General features: G+C 40.1%; 1 protein-coding gene across 1 annotated transcript in view; it reads right to left on the reverse strand.

Annotated features, from left to right (window-relative positions):
• The window catches only part of ATXN10 (ataxin 10), a 161,330-nt gene that overhangs the window by 99,204 nt on the left and 40,998 nt on the right, over positions 1 to 21,128 (reverse strand). Inside the window, exons 5-7 of the mRNA XM_081249283.1 lie at positions 20,772 to 20,930; positions 13,830 to 13,910; positions 5,607 to 5,772 (exon numbers count right to left, since the gene is read on the reverse strand). Coding sequence (XP_081105409.1) covers positions 5,607 to 5,772; positions 13,830 to 13,910; positions 20,772 to 20,930 — 406 coding nt within the window. The remainder of the gene's footprint in view (positions 1 to 5,606; positions 5,773 to 13,829; positions 13,911 to 20,771; positions 20,931 to 21,128) is intronic.

The following is a 21,128-nucleotide window of genomic DNA, read 5'->3' on the forward strand; positions in this document are numbered from 1 at the left end:
TCGGGGGCAGCTGGCATAAGAACGGGTGGGACTGTTGATGAAACAAGAATGGGGGTGAATTGATAAGTGTTGAAGCTGGGTGATGGGGTTTCAAGACACTTTTTCTTAGTCTATGTTTGAAATTTTTCATGATAAAAAGACAAAAATAAAATTAGGGGGTTGGAAGAGATGATCTGAAGTTTCCTTCCAGCTCCTAAATTCTATGATATTCCCTGAAATAAACCCAAAAGAAAATTAATCTATCCTCACCTACCACATCTCCAGTTTTAATCATTAGAATCCTTTTATTAATGAAGCGTTTCTAATGAGCATTTGGAAACTAATAATGAAATAACAGCCAGAAAAAATTACTTTTTTAAAAAAATAAGAGGAATAAGTGAGATACCCTTCCATTATTTATAAGTATTATAAAACTATATTCATTAAGTCAGACACAGATGGGGGAAAAAAGATGTAGGCAAGTCAAAGGAACAAGATTTTGAAGTTGTTTAAAGAGAAAAACAGAGATCAGTCTACCATCTAGATCATCTGCCTGGGCTCACTTTACCAATTCAGTGTCTCTGAGCTATTTTACAACGTTGTCAGTTGCATAAAACTGACAACAATGCCAATGATTCTTGTCTACAGAAATGGAGATTACTTCTGTCTGGCTGGAATGCAATTAATTATTGCCTTGTGCATAGACTAGTTTCTGCATCTCTCTGTAAGTTCATTTCAGCATTCCTTTATCGCATATAAACATATGAATTCATTTGAATTCTTTAACAGTTGTTAGTATCTTACTGATTTCCACCGTAAAAGGTCAGAAATCCAGAAATGGATCCAAAATTATATTAAAAATTTAACATATGATTTGGGTAGCACTAAAATTAGTAGAAAGGATGAGATTATTCACTAAATGGTATTGATACAATAATTAACAGATAACTTTTGGGGAATAGTAGCTATGTACCAGTCAGTATACTAAGTGTTTATATTAAAATACAATTCATTTTATAGGCAAAAGAAACTGGAGCACAAAGAGGGTAAGTAACTTCCAAGATCACACACCAATAATAAGAAATCCAGGTTCAAACCCAAGCAGTCTTCTACCAAAGATTACATAGTCTTGCAGAGTTAAGACACAAGCAATTCATTTGGATCTACACTACACTTCTTACTCAAAAATAAATTCTAGGTTAATTACAAACTCAGACAAAGTACTGAAAGAACTAGAATATATAGGTGTATATTTCCACAATCTAAGTGGAGATGATTTTAGTAATCTGTAAAAAAAAAAATTCAGAAGTCATAAGGATAAAATTGATAAGCCTAACTAGATTAAAAACAAAACAAATTCCTAAAAGGCTAAGACTACCATAAATAAATTCAAACAAAAAATTAACTATGGGCAAAAAAAAGTTTCTTATATGTGTAACAAAAGATTAACTTTCTGAAAATGCTCATTAATAAACGTATTTTAAAAGGTAACCTAACATGAAAAACAAACTAACATACTGATCACTGAAAAACAAGAGAGAAATGATAATTAGATTAGTGAAGGGGTGCAGACCCACACACTCTTGTACTCTTAGGTGTGTCATTTAGAAATTTCTCTTACAAATTTTAAATAAACATACTCCCTCTACTCAGCAATTCAACTTCAAGGAACTTATAATCCCAGACCTACTTGTCCAAAATTGCAAAGATATTTTTACAGGGATGTTCACTGTAGTATTATTTGTGAAGGTTTTTAAGAAAACAAATCTGTAAGCAACTCATATGTACATCTATGAAGAACAAAAGAAAAAACTTGTGATGCATCTATATAGTGAAATACTATTCAACTATTAAAAAGGGTGAGATGCATATGCACATGTGTTAGAGTGTACGAAATATCGGGGTAAGTGAAAAGGAAGTTGCAGGATAGAATTAGTATATTGTGTCTCAAAAAAGCAACAAAATGTATAGGTGTGTATATACAAAAAAGTTTCGAAAGGAAAAAAGTATACGCTGATGTATCTGTAGAAAATAGATGGGGGATGGGTGAAAAAGAGGAGTTCTTAACCTTCTGTTTCACAGCATTTGGCCTGAATTATTTTTTCTTACAACAAAGAAAATATTTCATAAGAAAGGCAAGTTTCACTACAGCAAGTGACAAGACTGAGACTCAAGATAAAGCTAAACTGACTCTTCAATCTTAAAAAATAAGCATACTACAACTGACAAGAACACACCAAAAACTGAAAACAAGTAGTACGCCAAAATTCACCAAAGGACAGAAACAGGTATGTTAATATGAGAACCTAAGACTACTTGTATAAAGGAACACACGAATAAAACCTCAGAATTTTAAAGCCAAACAATTAAATAAATTTAAAAACTGATGCTATTAAAAACATCTATTTTCATTCTGATTTTTAGGTCATAGCATCGTGAGAACTTTATTGGACGTCTTGTCCTAAAAATATCACAAATGGGTAAATGCAGTGGTTTGCTGGTAAACTGGCAGTGGATTCAGCAGTGAATGGTATAAACACTTCCACCGTGGCTGACTTCAAACTACCAAGCTCACAAATTTCTGTATATTTAATAACTGACTCTCAGAGGTTGCTACAGGCCAGCTCCGATACACTACGAGGTTTATGGTATATTTAATATTGAGGTACAAGTCCTTCTTAAATACTACTATGGCTTTTTTTAAAACTTCAACCTTAAAGGATACCATATATACATTAACAAGTACAAGTCATGAGTATATAGATCAATGAATTTTCAAAAAGTGAACTATTTGGGCTTTTCAAAAAAAAAAAACTATCTACAATTTTCATTCTATTAATACATAATAATTCCTCCCACCTTTAAAGAACAAAGTGTGAAAAATATAACTTTTCCTAAACATAAAAAGTTACATCAGGTAACTTCTTAGTACAATATTGAAATCATCTATACTTTAAATATAAGTGCCTTGAAAAAGTTCAAAGCTGGATTTAACAAGTACTAACTGTACTTCATTTTCTGTCTCCTGGAAAATTCCTTTTTGAAACTTCCTTGAAGCACAGCTCGCTGCTCCTCCTGCTGGAAACAGAGGCAACTCTATCTCCAGAAAGGGAAGCAGCCTACAAGTAAAGCTTTCTGCTACCACAGAAAGGAGAATTAAAATACTGACCTTACCGTGAGACCTGACATGGGCTCTCTGATCCAGCACAGAAAATCAACAGCGAAGCAACCTTGAAGAAAGTATTTTCACAAAGAAGGAAATACACTTACATGGCAGAACAAGCATAATCACGGCCTACATTTACTGTGGGAGTTAACAGGTCCGCAGTGTCACACACAGCCCTCCAGGAAATGCTGTCGGTCAGGGTCCACCTTCCCTACCTTCCCATCTGGAGACAGCAAGTGGACGGGCCTGTCAAAGGGCAGCCTGCTCACCTATTCCCGCTTCTGCGCCCAAGTGATTACCTCTCTACTCACCATTCCTATCAGCAAGGAAATAACCTCTGTGATGTTTCTGAACACGCTGAAATCGACACTTGAGGTATAATTCACATGCAATAAAATAAGTCCATCTGAAGGGTAGGGTTGTGTCACTGTACACAGCTACATATAACTCTTCTATTACCCAAAACGTTCCTTCATGTCCCTTGACAATCAATTCCACCCCTCGACTTCCAGCCCTGGTGACAGCTGATCTGCTGTTATAATCGATAAGTTTTGCCCGCTGTAGAATTTCACAGAGATGGACGCATGCAGTATATTCTCTAGTCTATTTCCACTCTATGTTTGAGATTCATCTCTGTTGTTATACCAGAAGTGCATTTCTTTTTACTGCTGAGTAGTATTCCAGAGAAAGAACAATGCTAACTTTAAGACAGAAGGGAAGGAAGGAGCAGACAAAAATAAAGAGAATTCCTGAATTAAAGAGGAGGGAAACAATTACTGTAAGCTAGTGTCCATCTCCTTAGTAAAGAAAACACCTAAAGGATCTAGGGTAGGCTTGAGGAGAATTTTTAAATGTATGAAGACATAACTACAAAGACACAGACTACAGCACTAATTATAATAAACAGAAATAAGAACTCAAGTGTCCAACTACAGACAAATAATCATGGTAAATTCTTTACACAGAATGCTACACCGGCATTTTAAAGACATTCACTATGTATTGCTTGTTTGTGCACTCAGCAAATATTCACTAAAGTGCCTACTATGTACATAGTTCTATGAACATAACAGTCAAAACTTCTGCCCTCATGCAACTTACATACATTCAGGAGAAGAAAAAACAGGAACTTACAAATAGGTGGTACAGAATGATTTCAGTTTTTAATTTATTTATTTATTTACTTTTGGCTGCACTGGGTCTTCGTGGCTGTGCGCGGGCTTTCTCTAGGTGCAGCGAGCGGGGGCTACCCTTTGTTGTGGTACGTGGGCTTCTTATTGCAGTGGCTTCTCTTGTTGAGGAGCACGGGCTCTAGGTGCGCAGGCTTCAGTAGTTGTGGCGCGTGGGTTCAGTAGCTGTGGCTCGCGGGCTCTAGAGCGCAGGCTCAGTAGTTGTGGCACACAGGCTCACTTGCTCCGCGGCAGGTGGGATCTTCCCGGTCCAGGGATCGAACCTGTGTCCCCTGCATTGGCAGGTGGATTCTTAACCACTGCGCCACCAGGGAAGCTCAGAATGATTTCATTTTTAATATATATATGTGTTTGTGTATGTGTGTATGTATGCATGCATGTATTTGATGTTATTTGCCTAGAAAAATATATTAACTATTATTTTGTTAAGTCTTTAACTCTGGATGGTAAGAATAACGGCACTGTTCTCCCTTTTCTGTACTTTCATAACTGTTCTAAAATAAGTATACTGTCTTAGCTCAGGCTCCTATGACAAAATACAACAAACAGGGTGGCTTATGAACAACAAATATTTATTTCTCACAGGTCTGGAGGCTGCAAGCCCAAGATCAGGGTGCCAGCATGGTTGGGTTCTGGGGAGGGGCCTCGTCTAGGCTTCAGATAGCCAACTTCTCGCTGTGCCCTTACATGGTGGAAGGGATAAGGAATCTTTCTGGGGTGTCTTTTATAAGAGCACTAATTACATTCATGAGGGCCCTCATGACCTAATCACATCCCAAAGGCCCCTACATAGGAATTTTAGAGAGGGAGTGCACCCACCAACATTCAGCAGATACGTTACTTATATAATTGTTTGTATGTATGTATGTATGTATTTATGGCTGCGTCGGGTCTTTGTTGCTGCACGCGTGCTTTCTCTAATTGCGTTAAGCGGGGGCTACTCTTCGCTGCGGCATGCGGGCTTCTTACTGCGGTGGCTTCTCTTGTTGCAGAGCACAGGCTCTAGGCACGCGGGCTTCAGTAGTTATGGCATGTGGGTTTCAGTAGTTGTGGCTCGAAGGCTCTAGAGTGCAGGATCAGCAGTTGTGGTGCACGGGTTTAGTTGTTCCGCGGCATGTGGGATCTTCCCGGACCAGGGGTCAAACCCGTGTCCCCTACACTGGCAGGCGGATTCTTAACCACTGTGTTACCAGGAAAGTCCCTATAATAGTTTTTAAAGCTTTTGTCCTTAGAGGACCTAGCTGAGTTAGAAAATCTGTCTGTTCTCTTACCTCATCATCAGTATGCTGCTCAGAGGTCAATTTCAGCACAACCTTGAACTGATCCACGAAAGTGCTCGCAATCAGCTCGGCATGGCTCAAAAACACAGGGATGTCATCCTTGCTCAGTGGCTCGTCACCCACGATTTTGGCTATCATAAGGTCTAACAACGTAACCCTATAAAACATAAAAGATTTTTACATGAATGTTGAAATTGTATAATGCTAAAAACATTTATAGAGGCCATTTTAAGAGAATATGTTTATTTTTACATTCCTTACTTGCTTATAATGTCTAGCTAGGGAAAACATATTTTTTGTGAATACAATTAATCTTCATCAACTGCCTGTTTTTTAAAATCTTGATTTCTCTGATGTGATTTGGTTACAGAAACAAGCACCTTTTTATATCCATTACTTTCAGCACTGGAATAATTCCACATTTCAGAAATGTTGTCAAATTAAGTTTCATAGTATTTACATCTACTAAAACAACAGCAAAGTTAAGTGGGCTAACATTTATTCACTATTTACTACAGAGCTAAACATTTTGCATACAGTTCCTCATTCAATCTACACAAAACCTTCATGAGGCAGATACTGTCAACAGCCCCAAGAGCAAAGGGGGAAATAAGGCCTAGTGAGGCTAATCAATTTACTTGTCAGTGTCACACATACTGAGCTGCTGCAGCAGGGTTCAAACACAGGATTCAATCTATCTCCTGGGCCAAATGCTTTACCCACTCATTCTACTATCTGTCTTATGAAGGCTGGGTTTTTTGTTTGTTTCACTATTTTACTTTACAAAAAAACACAAATCTGAAGACCAAACCTATGCCATTTTTACTTCAATATTTAAATTATCACTTAAATATTTCTATTCAACAATCTCTTTCCTTCTCCCAGGAAAAACAAATCATACACAGAACAATCTACCCAGCATAAATCAAGTAGGATGTTTCTCCAAATCACATTCTGATTGGGATTTTTTTCTGATATGCATAATTCTCATGTATTTCTATATCAGAAGTGATACAAATATCTAAAATGCTTAGCAAATGGGGGAAAATACACTTGTATTAGGCAGGGAGCATGTCTCACTAAGAGAAAAATAAGAACTGGTTACTCCTTCAAGTAGAAAATAAAACGTGCTAAACTCTTCCTGTATTTTAGCCAAAGGCTGGCAAAGATCATCAGTCTGTTAATATCACCCACAGACCTTAGCAATTTTCAAAACTCCTAAAACTTCAGATTTCTTATAGAAATTATTAATCCAAAACAAAACAAACAAATAATCCCCTCGACTGAGCACAAAAGAACAACAAGTAGCTCAGTATTGGGGTATGTTTGTTTTCTCGAATTCACATATGATCTTTTTTTTTTTTTGCCGTACGCGGGCCTCTCACTGTTGTGGCCTCTCCCGTCGCGGAGCACAGGCTCCGGACGCGCAGGCTCAGCGGCCATGGCTCACGGGCCCAGCCGCTCCGCGGCATGTGGGATCCTCCCAGACTGGGGCACGAACCCGTGTCCCCTGCATCGGCAGGCGGACTCTCAACCACTGCACCACCAGGGAAGCCCTCACATATCTTTGAAGATGAACGGGGTACTCTGGCCCAGAGCCAGGCCTTCCACCTTCCCTGAGCAGGATGATCCTCTGGGAATGCTAAGGAAGAGGCCACCTAGCGCGTATGATTCAAGAGGAACCCAAATGTCTGCTCTAAAAATATTCTTTGTAATCTGGCAGTTATTTCGAGGTCTAAGAAGTCGTGATCCCTGGCTTTAGGGAGTTCAGCACCCAGTGGACTACTACCCAAAACAGGGTGAAGAGGAATGAGGAACAGACAGGTCATAACTAGGGGAAAGGACCAAACACCAGGCAGATCTTGAACGAGGAAGGAGCAGATCCTGAAGGAGTCAGGTGGGGTCAGGACAAAAGGCCACAGGGTGGTGGTAATCCAGGCTGTCCAGCAGCCACAGGAAGGCCCTGGGGTCCAAGGAGACCGGTTGACAGGGGGAGACATGGGAGGTGGCCCCAAGAGGTAAGGTAAATGCAGATTTCCTGCCTGCTTTACACAGTCACCCAGGGGCAGTGCTTCCTCAGACTTCTCCCTGGCTCAGGAGATGCACCTCTACACTCTGTTAGGTGATTACAAAATTAAAGATCTAAGGAGATGGGGAATGAGTGATTTGGAAGGAAAAAAGGGGGGAAAAATCAGAAATTAATCTTTAAAATATAAAAGTACAAACCAAGCTTGAATATTACCTGAGAATAAATTATACTTCATTAAATGATCGTACTTATATTAAGTCATCTGCCAATAAAAACTTTTAAAGGCTCCCACTGTTAAGGAGTGGGTCCAAAAACTTTAGTCTGAAATATGGGGCTCTCCCACCCAGAATCCCCACCTAACTCTCCAACTCCCTCTACTTCTAGCCACCATCAAAAACTATCCTTCTCGGGAATTCCCTGGCAGTCCAGTGGTTAGGACTCTGCGCTTTCACTGCCGAGGGCCCGGGTTCAATCCCTGGTTGGGGAACTAAGATCCCACAAGCCACATGGCGCGGCCAAGAAAAAGGAAAACAAAAAACAAAACAAAACAAAAAATCCTTCTCATAAAATGAAGGAATCACACACAGGACATATAAGTCAAGTAGGAAATTTTCTTTCAGAAGCATTTATTTTGATCGTGCATTTCATTTGCCATCCCCACTTCTATGCCAGAAAACATATGTGTACTGAAAAGTACTGCAGTCAGGGAAAATGGGACATAATGTGGAATGCCTTACTTCTTCCAGTCTCGGGGGAACCACACTAAATACTTTCTTGAAAACATAACAGAACACAAGTGGTCTAACAAATTTATTCACTCAGGAGTGAAGGATGCAAAAGTAGAAAGACCCAGTCAGGGACTTCCCTGGTGGTCCAGTGGTAAAGAATCCACCTTCCAATGGAGGGGATGTGGGTTTGATCCCCGGTCAGGGGACTAAGATCCCACATGCCGCGGGGCATCTAAGCCCGCATGCCACAACTACTGAGCCCAAGAGCCTCAACTAGAGAGCCCACGTGCCGCAATTACTGAGCCCACGTGCTCTGAAGCCCGCATGCCACAACAAAAGATCCCGTGCCGCAACTAAGACCTGATGCAGCCAAAACTAAATAAATAAATAATTTAACCAGGGGGGAGGGAAAAAACCAAACCCAGTCAAAGAGGTCAGAGACTAGCTGTCTAAAATTATTACAACTCAGTCTCACTTCCTTTAAACCAGAAATCATCACTTGAGCTGCCTCAGGCTCACCAGACACACCACTCAACTCAGAGTCACTCTATAATTTTATCTCTCAATCACTGGCTGTCATTAGCGTTCTACTTCTAATTCACTTCTGACTGAACAGTTACATACCCTGTCCTCAAAATGATGATTCCTGTTTCATAAAAAAATTGACAGCAATGTACACGTGAAGGATTTTAGGAGAAAATTCTATAGCAAGATTCATATTTTAAAGTTATGCTTAAATTGATGCAGTCTACAATTTCAAAAGCCATGCCTGCACCATCTTGAAACAGGTAAGTTTTTTATGAGTGAAGGGCAAAGGCGGAGGGGGAAAGAGAAGAGGGAGTTTCATGAGCGTTCTAGGGCAGGAAATAATATCTAATAATTCTGGAAATAAAATATCTGTAATTCAAAGACTGACATCTCTAACAAATTCTGAATAACTACTCCACCTGTATAATTTGTAGAATGGCATGCCACAAAGGCCAAAACTTTTAGTAACCTGAAAAACAGGCTAACCAAGATACAGGCAGACAGCTGTTGCTGAATTAATTTCATTAGTCCCTTCATAAATTACAGATATAAGAAGTTAGTGTGCTACAGGGAAAATGATCAGTGATTTGGCATCAGACAGACAAGAGTTCAAATACCACCTCTGCTACCTTTGTAACCCAGGGCAAATACCTAAGTGGCAAGAATAATACCTATTTCCCAAGGTCTTTTTGAGGATTAAATGACAATGGCTGTATATTGCCTTCATACATAACAGTGATGCTACCTGGAGGAAAAAGTCAAGATCATCAGAGAAGAAGTAGTAATAACAGCAGAAATATGGAAGCAGAAATGGCCACTCACAGTTACTGAGTGACAGTTACACGCCAGCACTGAGAGCTTTAGATACATTTCAGTTAGTAACCATGACAATTTCAGAGGGTGCCTACCATTATTATCCTCATTTTACAGATGAAGCAGTTCCAAAAAGTAACTTAGCCAAAGTAGTGAGGCACAACTAGCCTCTGCTCTTAACTACTATGCTATACAAATTATAAACCTGAAAACTACAGAAGTTGGTTTCCAAGAGCAGCTAGTTTAATTCAATATTACTCCAATTCGCTGGGAAGGGGGACAAGAAAATTGTATAAACACAGGCTCTCATTTCTGCTGAATCATACCATGTGAACTGATTTTGACCCTGTATCCAAAATATCTTCACCAAGTATTCTGCCCAAATAAACTACCAGGGTGAAGGAGTCAACTAACTGTGACAACTAAAAGAACCAGCACAAGAAAAGGGCTTCCGAACTCACACGGCGCTTCCCCTCCCTACGCGCCCACACTAAGGGCAGGTGGGGACTGTGCACCCTGGGGCCCCAGGGACCGCCAGCAGGTGCTTAATGAATACAGTACTTGTTTTGCTGACTGAGCCTCAAGCGTTTTAAATCTAACAGCCCCAACCCGACCATATACTCTAATTCAGCAGGTTGGGGCCACAGCCTGGGCTTGCCTCAGGAGCCTCTGGTGTGTGTTCCCAGCTGAGACACCACAAAGGCCCCCCAGAAATCTCCAGTGCAGTCCCTCATCTGAACCACAGAACACAGAAAATGTCCTGTCTTCTCGGTACTCACAGGATGGCGTGCAGCACCATTCCAGGTGCAAGGGGAGAGGTGAATTCGTTATACATCCCTGTTGAGAAAAGCCTATCTTTTCAATCCTATTATTCTGTCAACGTTCCATTCTGAACAAAGAATTATCTGTCATTGCCCCAAACGAGTCAACAGGGAACCCAGCAGCCTCTACTCTGCCGCACAACTCTGAGCACTCCTGCCAAGACCCCATCCCCTCCTCCCACCCCTGAGCAAAGACAAGTAAGCAGACTCAGCAGTTCCCACAGTGAGCTCCACCGGAACCAGCCAAGACCCACGAGGTCCACGGCAGCACACCACCTCCTCTTGGCTGACGGAGCCATCTGCTGTCTGCAGTATCAACAGAGACGGCATCTTACAGATAGGCTTCAGTAAGTGTTTGATATTAGTAGAGTTTTCCATTCCAATACTGTTCCAGTACTGATTCTGGTGGGTGTTAAGAACAGAGAACTCACAAGATTCAGTTTTTGTCCTTGAAGAATACATATTCTAGCAGAAAAGCAAATTATCATGATAAACGTGCAGATGAGGATGCAAAAAACTTTGCCTGGGAAAGTCAGGAGAGACAACAGAAAGCAGACAGTATCTGAAAAGGGCCAACAGAGCATGAGTACGTACTCACCAGAAGGAGAGGGGTAGTCAGGACATTTCGGTCAGAGAAAAGGACACACACAAAAGCATGAAGCCAAAGGGAAAGCCTGGAAAACTGAGAGGAGTTCTGTGTGGCTACAGCGTGGTGACTGGGGGAGAATGAGAAGGAGCTGGAAATGAAGCTACGTTTAAAAAGGGCCTTGAACACCACACCATGGAGTCTAACGGCATCCTGTAACAAGTTACACAGGCCACTACATGGCAGGGCAAGACCCACACAGGCAGTTCAGCAGATGACAGAGGAGAAGGGAAAACACAAATTAGAACAATCAGGATTGTTTGTAGCGGTATTATTCACAGTAGCTGGAAGGTGGAAGGAACCCAGTTGTCCATCCATGGACGACTAGATAAGCAAAATGTGACATATGTCAATACATACGGTGGAATGTTATTCACCCTTAGGAAGGAAGGAAATTCTGACACGTGCTATAACATGGACTAACCTTAAGGACACTGTGCTAAGTGAAATAAACCAGTCATGAAAGGACAGATACTGTGTGATTCCACTTATGTGGGGTACAGTTGACCCTTGAACAACATGGATTTGAACTGTGTGGGTCCATGTGTATGTGGGATTTTTTCAATAAACAGGCACTACAGTACTACACGATCTGCCCTTGGCTGAATCTGAGTGCACAGAGGACCCTCGGATGCGGAGGTCAACTGTAAGTTACACTCGGGTTTCTGACGCTGGTGTTCAGTGCCTCTGAGCCCTGCATTGTTCAAGGATCAACTGTACTTAGGGGAGGCAAGTTCACAGAGACAGAAAGTAGAATGGTGGCTGCCAGGGGCTGGGGGAGGGGGGAAATGGGGGCAGTTGTTTAATGGGTATAGTTTCCATTTTACAAGATGAAAAGTTCTGGAGATTGGTTGCACAACAATGTGAATACACTTAAACTACTGAACTGTACGTTTTAAAAAGGGTACAATGGTAAATTCTATATTATGTGTATTTTATCACAGTTTTAAAACAGGCTGTAGCCAAAGTCCAGTCAAAGGTGACATGTAAACCAGAGCTGTGACAAGCGAGTGAATTCACACCATACTAAGGTGATACACTCGGTAAGGCTTACTGGCCAGTGTAAAGCGGGAAGTGGAGGAGGAGGTGGGGACAACTCTGAGGTTTCCAGTCCAGTAGGTGACGTTACATTAATGAATATACTAGAGAAAACTTTTCATGAGTAAGAAAAATTCACTCGTCTACACAAGCTTTCATTTAAAAACTTTTTTTAGCGCTTGTTACGTGCCACGCACAGGCTAGGAAATGTGGACACCACAGAATAAAAAAGACCAAATCCTGGCCCTCACAGAGCTAACAATCTAACACTAGTGTCATACAATGGCAAGCAGGTTTGTGACGTGATACAACGTGTAACAGACGATGTGATGAAACAAAAGCACTTCTCCTGTGGAAGAAAAATAGAGGACGGGGGAGAGGTGGCAGCTGAGTAAGGAATTCGTATGAAGTAGGAAAGCCGTGGCTACAAGTTCTGCATAAATAAAAATGGACAATGTTTAGTTTGTCATCCTCATTTTGTTAGGAAATGGATCAGTTAACAATAGATCATTTGATAGGAATATGGAAAACATAAACTTGAATATTAAAACTGTGTATTCTCTTGCATTCGGACGTTCCTTACTGCAAAGCAATTTACTAATTTATAGCACTATTCTTCACATTACTTATTTTAGTTCTTTTTCTGTAAGAGAAGTATGCATGTGACAGTGGTGGCAGGGGGTACTGGATTTATAAATACGGAATTTAAACTGACTTTAAAAGCACAAACTTTTCCTTTTTGTTAAAGATATTAGAGAAGGAAAAAACACTACTTAACAAGACTACAAAGGAGCGCACAAAGATTAACTGCTGGAACCCAACTGTACAGAAAGAATTTCAAAACCACAGCAATTATCACAACTGTGACTACAATCCAAAGATTAACATTTTTTACGGTTTTTGATCATTAGATCTGTGCCTTCTGAGTAAGTTTTATTTTCCTAAGGCAACATTTCCAATCAGGTTAGGAAAAACATACACTCTTGGAATGGACCGAGTACTAGGAATCATTTTATTCAATCCTCTAATTTTACATGTCAAGAAACTGAATCCAAACAAGGTGAAAGACCTGGCTAAGGTCACATAAAGAGTTACTATGACAACAAAGCACAGAGCCAAGGTACTAAGGTCTCTGGGCTCAGAGGGCACTGCTCTTCCCCTACACGGCCAGTGAAGGTCACAGAGGGGTACTGATTTTCTTTCCGTCTAAAATATCTACTGGAAAACTATAAACCTAGCAGAATGTATCCCAAATCATGACAGCAGGGATGTGAACAAATGAGCACGTTTCACCTATACAGCTGTAATACACAGCTGCATGATTTACTTTTATAAAATCGAGGGACAAGCATAACATTTTGTTCTTAACATGTTTTAATATGGTTTTACTGAATAATGGCGCCAACCTGGATTCTGCAACCCTACGTAAATCACTGCCTGTTGTGGCTGCGCTGTAATGTTAACCAACCAATTTAAAACCATTACTGACACAGAAACATGTATTTAGAGATTTTGTGCCAACTAAGAAACCACACAGTTTTTCAGTCATGTGTACAGAATACTCTATATGGAATGCTAAATACTCAAAACCACACTGGTTTTTGGGGTTACCTTTCTTGATTGCTCATTTTGGCATACATGACTTTAACCAATTCCGGGCTTTTCAGAAAATGGTTTGTAATAATCAAGAACCTGAGAAAAAAGGAGGGAAAGGTTTTGTTACTACAAACATAGTAAAACAGACATGGCCTTATCTACTTTATAGGCATACCTTATACATAGAAGTACTCCTGTTTATTGAATTTTTGATTAGCTGTAATCTTCAAATGTTTTAGAGGTTCACACACTATTTTCTATTAGCAGCTAAAAGAAAATGAAAACCCTCAAAATATTTTTCTCCGATTTTACTTCTGAAAAATGTATTGAAATGATTCAAATTTATTCAACTGGAGGAAAGGGCCTACTATAGTTTTTATCTAAGTTGAGAAAGGAAAATACTTCACTATAGTTCAAACAATAATATGAAATTTAGCTACAAGTTCAGGTATAATAAAACATATTAAATTGTTTTAGTCAGAAACTTAGTGCTAAAATTAACCAGAGAAATAGACATGTCATACTTTTTATTTAAACATATGCCAACAACACAGTAATGAATACTGGCTTGATTATCTACTCCTTAAGAGCTCTCAAGTTACCAAGAAAACATCCTCACTGTCAAGCAATGCACTCATCAAAACTTAGAGATCAACTTGGGGAAACCCTTGAGGCAAAGATTACAAGCATATTTCTTCAAAGTACCACTGTGACACCTAAAAAGATTGAATAGGACTATTAATTAATTCTGAATCATATTTACCAGAGGGCATCTGAAGACTTAAGAACTAAAGAATATACTATTCATAACCAAGGTTATGAATAAGCATGACAGTAAAGCATTTATATTGACAAACAGTTTATTTAATCACTTCTTAATAAACAACAGAATTAAAGTATGCCTTTTAAGTATGGTAACCAAATGAAGCATATTAACTACCACGACACAGTGTCACTTCATATAAACACAAAACCTAAACACATATTCTGTTTCTTCCACAACCTTTCAAATAAGTGACCAACACTGATGTAAAATATTTCTAACAATAATGGGTAATATTCAAAATTCCCAATTTTCACGTCAATTTAGGTAGGTCATCAAACAGTGACAACAGAAATTCATGCATATCAAGCCAGGTGTACAAAACTGTGACCCTAAAGCTCATCCATAATTCACCTATTTGGAGCTCAAAACATTTTCCCACAAGAACATTCATTCAAAACCACAATGTTCCACATGCTGTGTGCGCGGGGCTAGGTCCCAGCCGCAATTCCAAACTCTAAGGGTGGAGAGAGACACACGCATAGAGAGATAATTAGAGAAAAATGTCTTAGGTGCAGCACACAGGCACACATCATGGATTACAGAAACAACAAAGTTTATCTAACTAGAGGGCTGCAGGGAAGAGGGGCGATGGATGGGACAGGAGAATCAGGAGTTTGGTGAATCCCTAGTTGCAGAGGGAAAGGAGAGCATTTAAATTAGAGGTGACACAAAAGGACTTGCAAAGACTGCTTGAAGGAAAGAAGAGCAGTGTACTAGGGGAATTATAAACAATAAAATACTACCAGGGTTTAAAGAGGGACTCAGGACCTAACACTTATGTCCTTGAATGTTATTGCAAACAGCCCTCAGCCTGCAGAGCTGTCAGTTGAAGGGAGCTTCACCAAGCTTTGAGTTTGTTAAGACTGAGGTGACAACCACGCCTTCTTTCGTGATACTGGTCATTAGTGCTCTCTTTCTTTTTTCTTAATCAATTTTGTTGATCTTTTTAAAGAGTCAGCTTTGCCTTTGTTAATCCTTTCTATTGTTTTTCTGTTTTCCATGTTATTGACTTGTGTCCTTTTATTTTCTTCTCTCTACTGAGGATTTACTGTACTCTTCTCTTTCTATCTTCATAAAGTAGAACCTTAAGTCACTGATTTCAGACCTACTTTTCTGACATAAACACTTAAAGCTATAAATTTCCCTCTCAACCCTGCTTTAGCTTTATCCCACAAATTTTATGCTTTCATTATCCTTCAGTTCAAAAGATTTTCTAATTTGCCTTGTGATTTCCTTTTTGACAAATCATTTAGATGTGCTATTTCCAAAACTTTAGAATTTTTCTAGGCCATCTTGCTATGGTTTTCTAGGCTAATTGTGGTCAGGGAACATATTCCGTATGTTTTCAATCCTTTTCATATATTCATTGTAACTTTTTATAGCCCAGACTATGGTCTATCTTAGTGAACATAATGCAGACAGTTAAAAAGAAAGTAAATTTTCCAAGTGTTGAGAAAATGTTCTATAAACCAGACTCACGTGAAGGTGGCTACCTATCTCAGTACTACTGAGATCATCTACATCTATACTGATGCTTGTCTACTTCTATCAGTGGCTAAAAAGTGAGTGTTAAAATCTCCAGCTATCACCTCCAATTCCAGGGATAACAGATGAACAATTGACCTCCTACCTTAAACAACTACAAAAGCAGACAAAATATATGAAACAGTTTTCAGACAAGAAACAACAAACCCAACTCAATCAGGTTGTGCAAATAAAAGGCACTTTGGAGAATTTCCTCCTAAACAAATAAAATATCCTAAAAAATGCATGGTAAGTGTATTCTGATCAATATTTTTATAAAATCCTTATGGCCTAATTAGCAGACTGAGAGACACTCAGTGAAGGAAAGAGTTATTCTACATGCTGGAATGTGTGGTGAAGAAGTAGAACTTGAACTGAAAATGTTTTCCACACACAGGGGTGGTCAAGGGTGCAGGGAATGGGGCAAAGACAAAGGAAAGATGGGTCCATACGGTGCTGTCGCTGTGACCACCAGCATCACCTGGAGGTAAAATGAATGTAGGTCCATACGGGGACCTTTATACCAAGATAAATCCCAAGCAGATCAAACACTTAAACATCAAAACTGAAACGATACAATACTGGAAGGAAACCTAAGTAGAGAAAAGGCCTATATAGCTATTACCAAAAATCTTAAGACATTAAAAAAGACCGGCAATTTCATCTATTAAAATATCAAAAGACTTTACATGAAGAAAAGTGCCACAAGCAAAGTCAAAAGACAAAAAAGTGAGAAAAAAAAATTGGATTTTATTTCATACAAAGGACTAATCTCCCTAATTTAAAAAATATTCCTACATATATAGAAAAGACTGCCATCCTGATAGAGAAATGGGTGAAGAAAATGAGAATGTACATAAAAGAAAATTAGACTCTTCAATATATGAAATGATGCTCAACCTCATAACAAGAAAAATACAAAATAAAACTATACAATGATACTATTTTAAACCTTGGCAGAATTGGCAAATCCAAAACTTTGATAGCACACTCTGTTAGCAATGATAAAGGAAACCAGGTACTACTCTCAAAATTTGCCAAGGGAAGTATATACTGGTCTAACATCTATGAAGGACAGCTTGGAAGTGTCTGTCAAAATTATAAAAGCACATTCTCTGCGAGTAACTGCAAACTGTGAATTTATCCTACAATCATACTTGCCCATATGCAGGATGACATACGTGTCAACAAGGCCACAGGACAGCTCCACTCAGATGTAGAGAAGGCACCTCAAACTTAACGCAGTCAAAACGAACTCCTGATGTCCCCTAGCCCCACCCCACTCACTCAAACAAGCCAAGAACCCAGCTCCCACACTTGCCTTCCTCTCTCCCACCTCACCCCCAAAATCGAATCCATAATAAGCCTCATCAGCTCCGCCTGCAGAGCACACGCAATCTATTCATCTCTCTTCATCCCACTGCAATGACCCTCATCTAAGCCACCCTGGCCTCCTGACAACTACAACTGCCTCCTAACAGGCAGCCCAGCCTCCATTCCTCCCTCTCCCCTCCCCACAGCTCAACCTCAGTCCAGCAACCAGAGGGAGCCTTCGAAACACAGACCAGGGACTTCCCTGGTGGCTTGGTGGTTAAGAATCCATCTGCCAGCGCAGGGGACACGGGTTCGAGCCCTGGTCAGGGAAGATCCCACATACTGCAGAGCAACTAAGCCCGTGTGCCACAACTACCGAGCCTGCGCTCTAGAGCCCGCGAGCCACAACTACTGAGCCCGCGCACCACAACTACTGAAGCCCACGCACCTACAGCCCGTGCTCCGCAGCAAGAGAAGCCACCGCAATGAGACACCTGCGCACCGCAACGAAGACCCAATGCAGCCAAAAATAAATATGTATAACTAACTAACACAGACCAGGTCGTTCCATACACTGCTTAAAACTCCCCAATCGCCTCTCGTGGCAAAGAGTAAATTGATCTCGCCTTTTCCTGGTTCACAAAGCCCCACATCACTGGCCTCCAGGTACCCCTTCACCCACTACGCTGTCCAAACCCTGGGCTCCCTAGTCCCGCGACAGAGGCCTCTGCCTTGGGGTCTTTGCACCCTGTGTATTCACTGCTGGGACTGCTCTTCCCAATCTGTCTCCACCTTTACCCACAGATCTTCCAATGATTGGCTACCCAGTTCTCGGTTCAAATGTCACCAACTCGGGAAAGGTTTCCTTGACCTCCAAATTTTAAAGTAGCACAAAGTTACTCTGCGTCACATCACCTCACCAGAGTACTTAATCAAGATTCAACATGGGAATTCCCTGGCGGTCCAGTGGTTAGGACTCCGCGCTTCCACTGCAGGAGTCCTGCATGCCATGGCCAAGAAAAAAAAAAAAACCCAACATTGATTCTTCTTTTCTCTACTGTCTGTCTTCTATACCAATCATGTTTGTATTACTACTAATAAAATACTAGCTAATACTATACAGCGTTTACTGACTCAAGTACCATTCTAAGGGACAGCTTAGTACACAGTCTGTGTATTTTTCTTCCAATTTATCTGACGTTTGTTATACATTTATTTGGGGTTTTAGGTTCATTATCTGTCTCTCTCACTAAAACGTAACGTCTTATTAATTTTGAATCTCCAGTGCCATCAACGGTACCTGGTACACTTCAAGAACTCCACCAATAATTACTGAATTAATTAATTGTTTGAAGCAAGCATCTGCGTGTTTTCTGAATTTCCTAGAAGCCTGCACAAAGCAGGAACAGTTTCTAATCCATGGGCTTTCCAAGATAAAAGCAAATCAGATCCCTCATGAAAAGGGCAATTAGTCTTTGCAGAGAGACCAGAGCCCCTTCTCTTGTGACACGGCAGGCAGCGCTCTCAGCAATGTCTCACGGTGGCCCCTCAATAAGATAGAGCAAAGCCACTTGGGCACTACTCCTCAGTGTAAGCCAGGACCCAAACCAGGGAAGTACAGACAGGCAGCTCCCGGATGTGCAGGACCAACCCAGGAAAAACTCTGAGCACCCACAGAGGTACAGATGGACTATTCATTTTCCAGCTAGATCTCCTAAGCAAGCATTCCTTTGCAGTTTTGAGTTATTCAGATAAGTCCTGAGTGGCAATGACGTCAAGCTTGTGCTTACCAGGTAACCAGTCAAATACAAAACCATATGCTTTAGAAGTCACCAGAACTGAATACTGGCTCGTCCGCTTTAACCAAATATAATTAAAAAGGTAAAGTCATCAGAGCAAAGGGCAAGAATGACATCTGAAGGTACTGCCATTCAAGCTCAGACAGGTAGACAGCAAGACAGGCAGTGTCGTTACCCAACCGTCCTTGTGCCAAACCAACCACTCCAGTGAGTTCGTAACCATGTCTGCATGCCTTTAAAATAACATATGGGACACGAAATTCAAAAGTCTGGAAACTTCTAAGCTAAATCAATTCTTTCATTTTAGAAATAAAGAAGAAGAGGCCCACAGAAGTTCAGTGCCTTAGTTAAGGTTCCTCATTCACCTAAACATCAAAACAAACACTCAGTTTCCTGACTTCTGTGGTGCCTCCTGGGATGCCCCCCAGGCACTTCTGCTCTGGCAATCTCTCTGGGAAGAAGTTCGGGTGAACTTAAACCTTGAGCAGGGTCTGGTTCTTCATGCTGCTTTCAGGTCAAAACAATGAGGAGTAAAATCCATTTACTCTTTCTTTCATTCAACAAATAGTAAACATCTACTAGTGAGTAAAGATAGCAGTATTTTTACTTTGGCACTATTTAAAGGGTAAGAACTGTCTCTCACAGTTTACAATACAGGCAGAAAAAAAAGCGTTCTGACTGGACATCCATACAGACAACTGGAATTCTTTGCTACACCACCTTATGGCATAACATTGAGTGTATAATCCTGGTGGCAAATAATATTAGATACACAAAGCAATGATGATGGAATGCCAGTGACAGGCAGATTTTTTTCTTGCAACTCAAAAATGGTCATTTAAATGGCTGTCAATTATGCATGAGTTTTTATATGTTAGTTGCTGGGACTGTTTTTCTAAATATAATATACTTTCCATTCCAGGGGCTGCACGAAGTTACAAGCAAATTCTCAACTTTCACTCAGAATTCATTGTGTTGACTTTCTTACCCTATATCTGTCCAAGGGAAGAACCAAAGATAAAGACCTTTATAACAAGAAGAGTCTCAATCACGTTTAATATTTTCTAAGCTATAAACTTCAAATTTGTAATTAAATTCTTTTGCAGAATTACTGTTTCTGTAAGTGCAGAAATTTTGTGGTAATATTTTATGAGGGAGGTGGGGTCCCACTAATCAGAAACATAAAATGCCACAAAGACATTTAGGGCCTGTAAGTAATACTCCAACTTTATGGAAAATAGAACAAATTATCTTGGGAGAGGATCAAAAATATACTCCATCCAAAACAGAAGTCAGAATAGAAAGGACATCAGAGAAACACATATTTATTTACAAACAAGAAAGGCTAGAAATGGGATCTTTTCCTAGTTTTTCAACATATGTTAAGCTTAAACTTACTGTTCAATTGTTATAATTCAAACTTTTACTTAAAACCTCTACCAGGAAAGTGACGTCAGGATGTTTAAGCAGCCACATTTATAACAAGATACTCACGGCCACTCGGATTCAGGCTGCTTCTGGTGAGCTCCTAGGACGTCAATCGCAATGTTGAGGTTTTCTTCCAGCTCCTTCATTCTTTCAGCATTAAGGGATGTGAACAAAATCATTGATGAGTAGGCAACAATTTTTTTGTCTGGATGATTTAAGCAAGACCTTCCAAATAAAGAAATCAGGGTGTCAGCCCAACTTAGCAGCTGATAAAACATGATTATAACTCATAAATAATAATAATCCCGTCAACAAGTTCAGTATATACTGATATTTTTAAGGATTTAATGAAGAACTACAACACTTTTAAACAAGTACATAATTTATGGCAAAAATAGCAAATTGAAAATGTCACGACACAGA

This window comes from Mesoplodon bidens, assembly GCF_964165515.1.
Source record: "Mesoplodon bidens genome assembly, chromosome: 11".
NCBI classification, from domain to species: Eukaryota; Metazoa; Chordata; class Mammalia; order Artiodactyla; family Ziphiidae; genus Mesoplodon; species Mesoplodon bidens.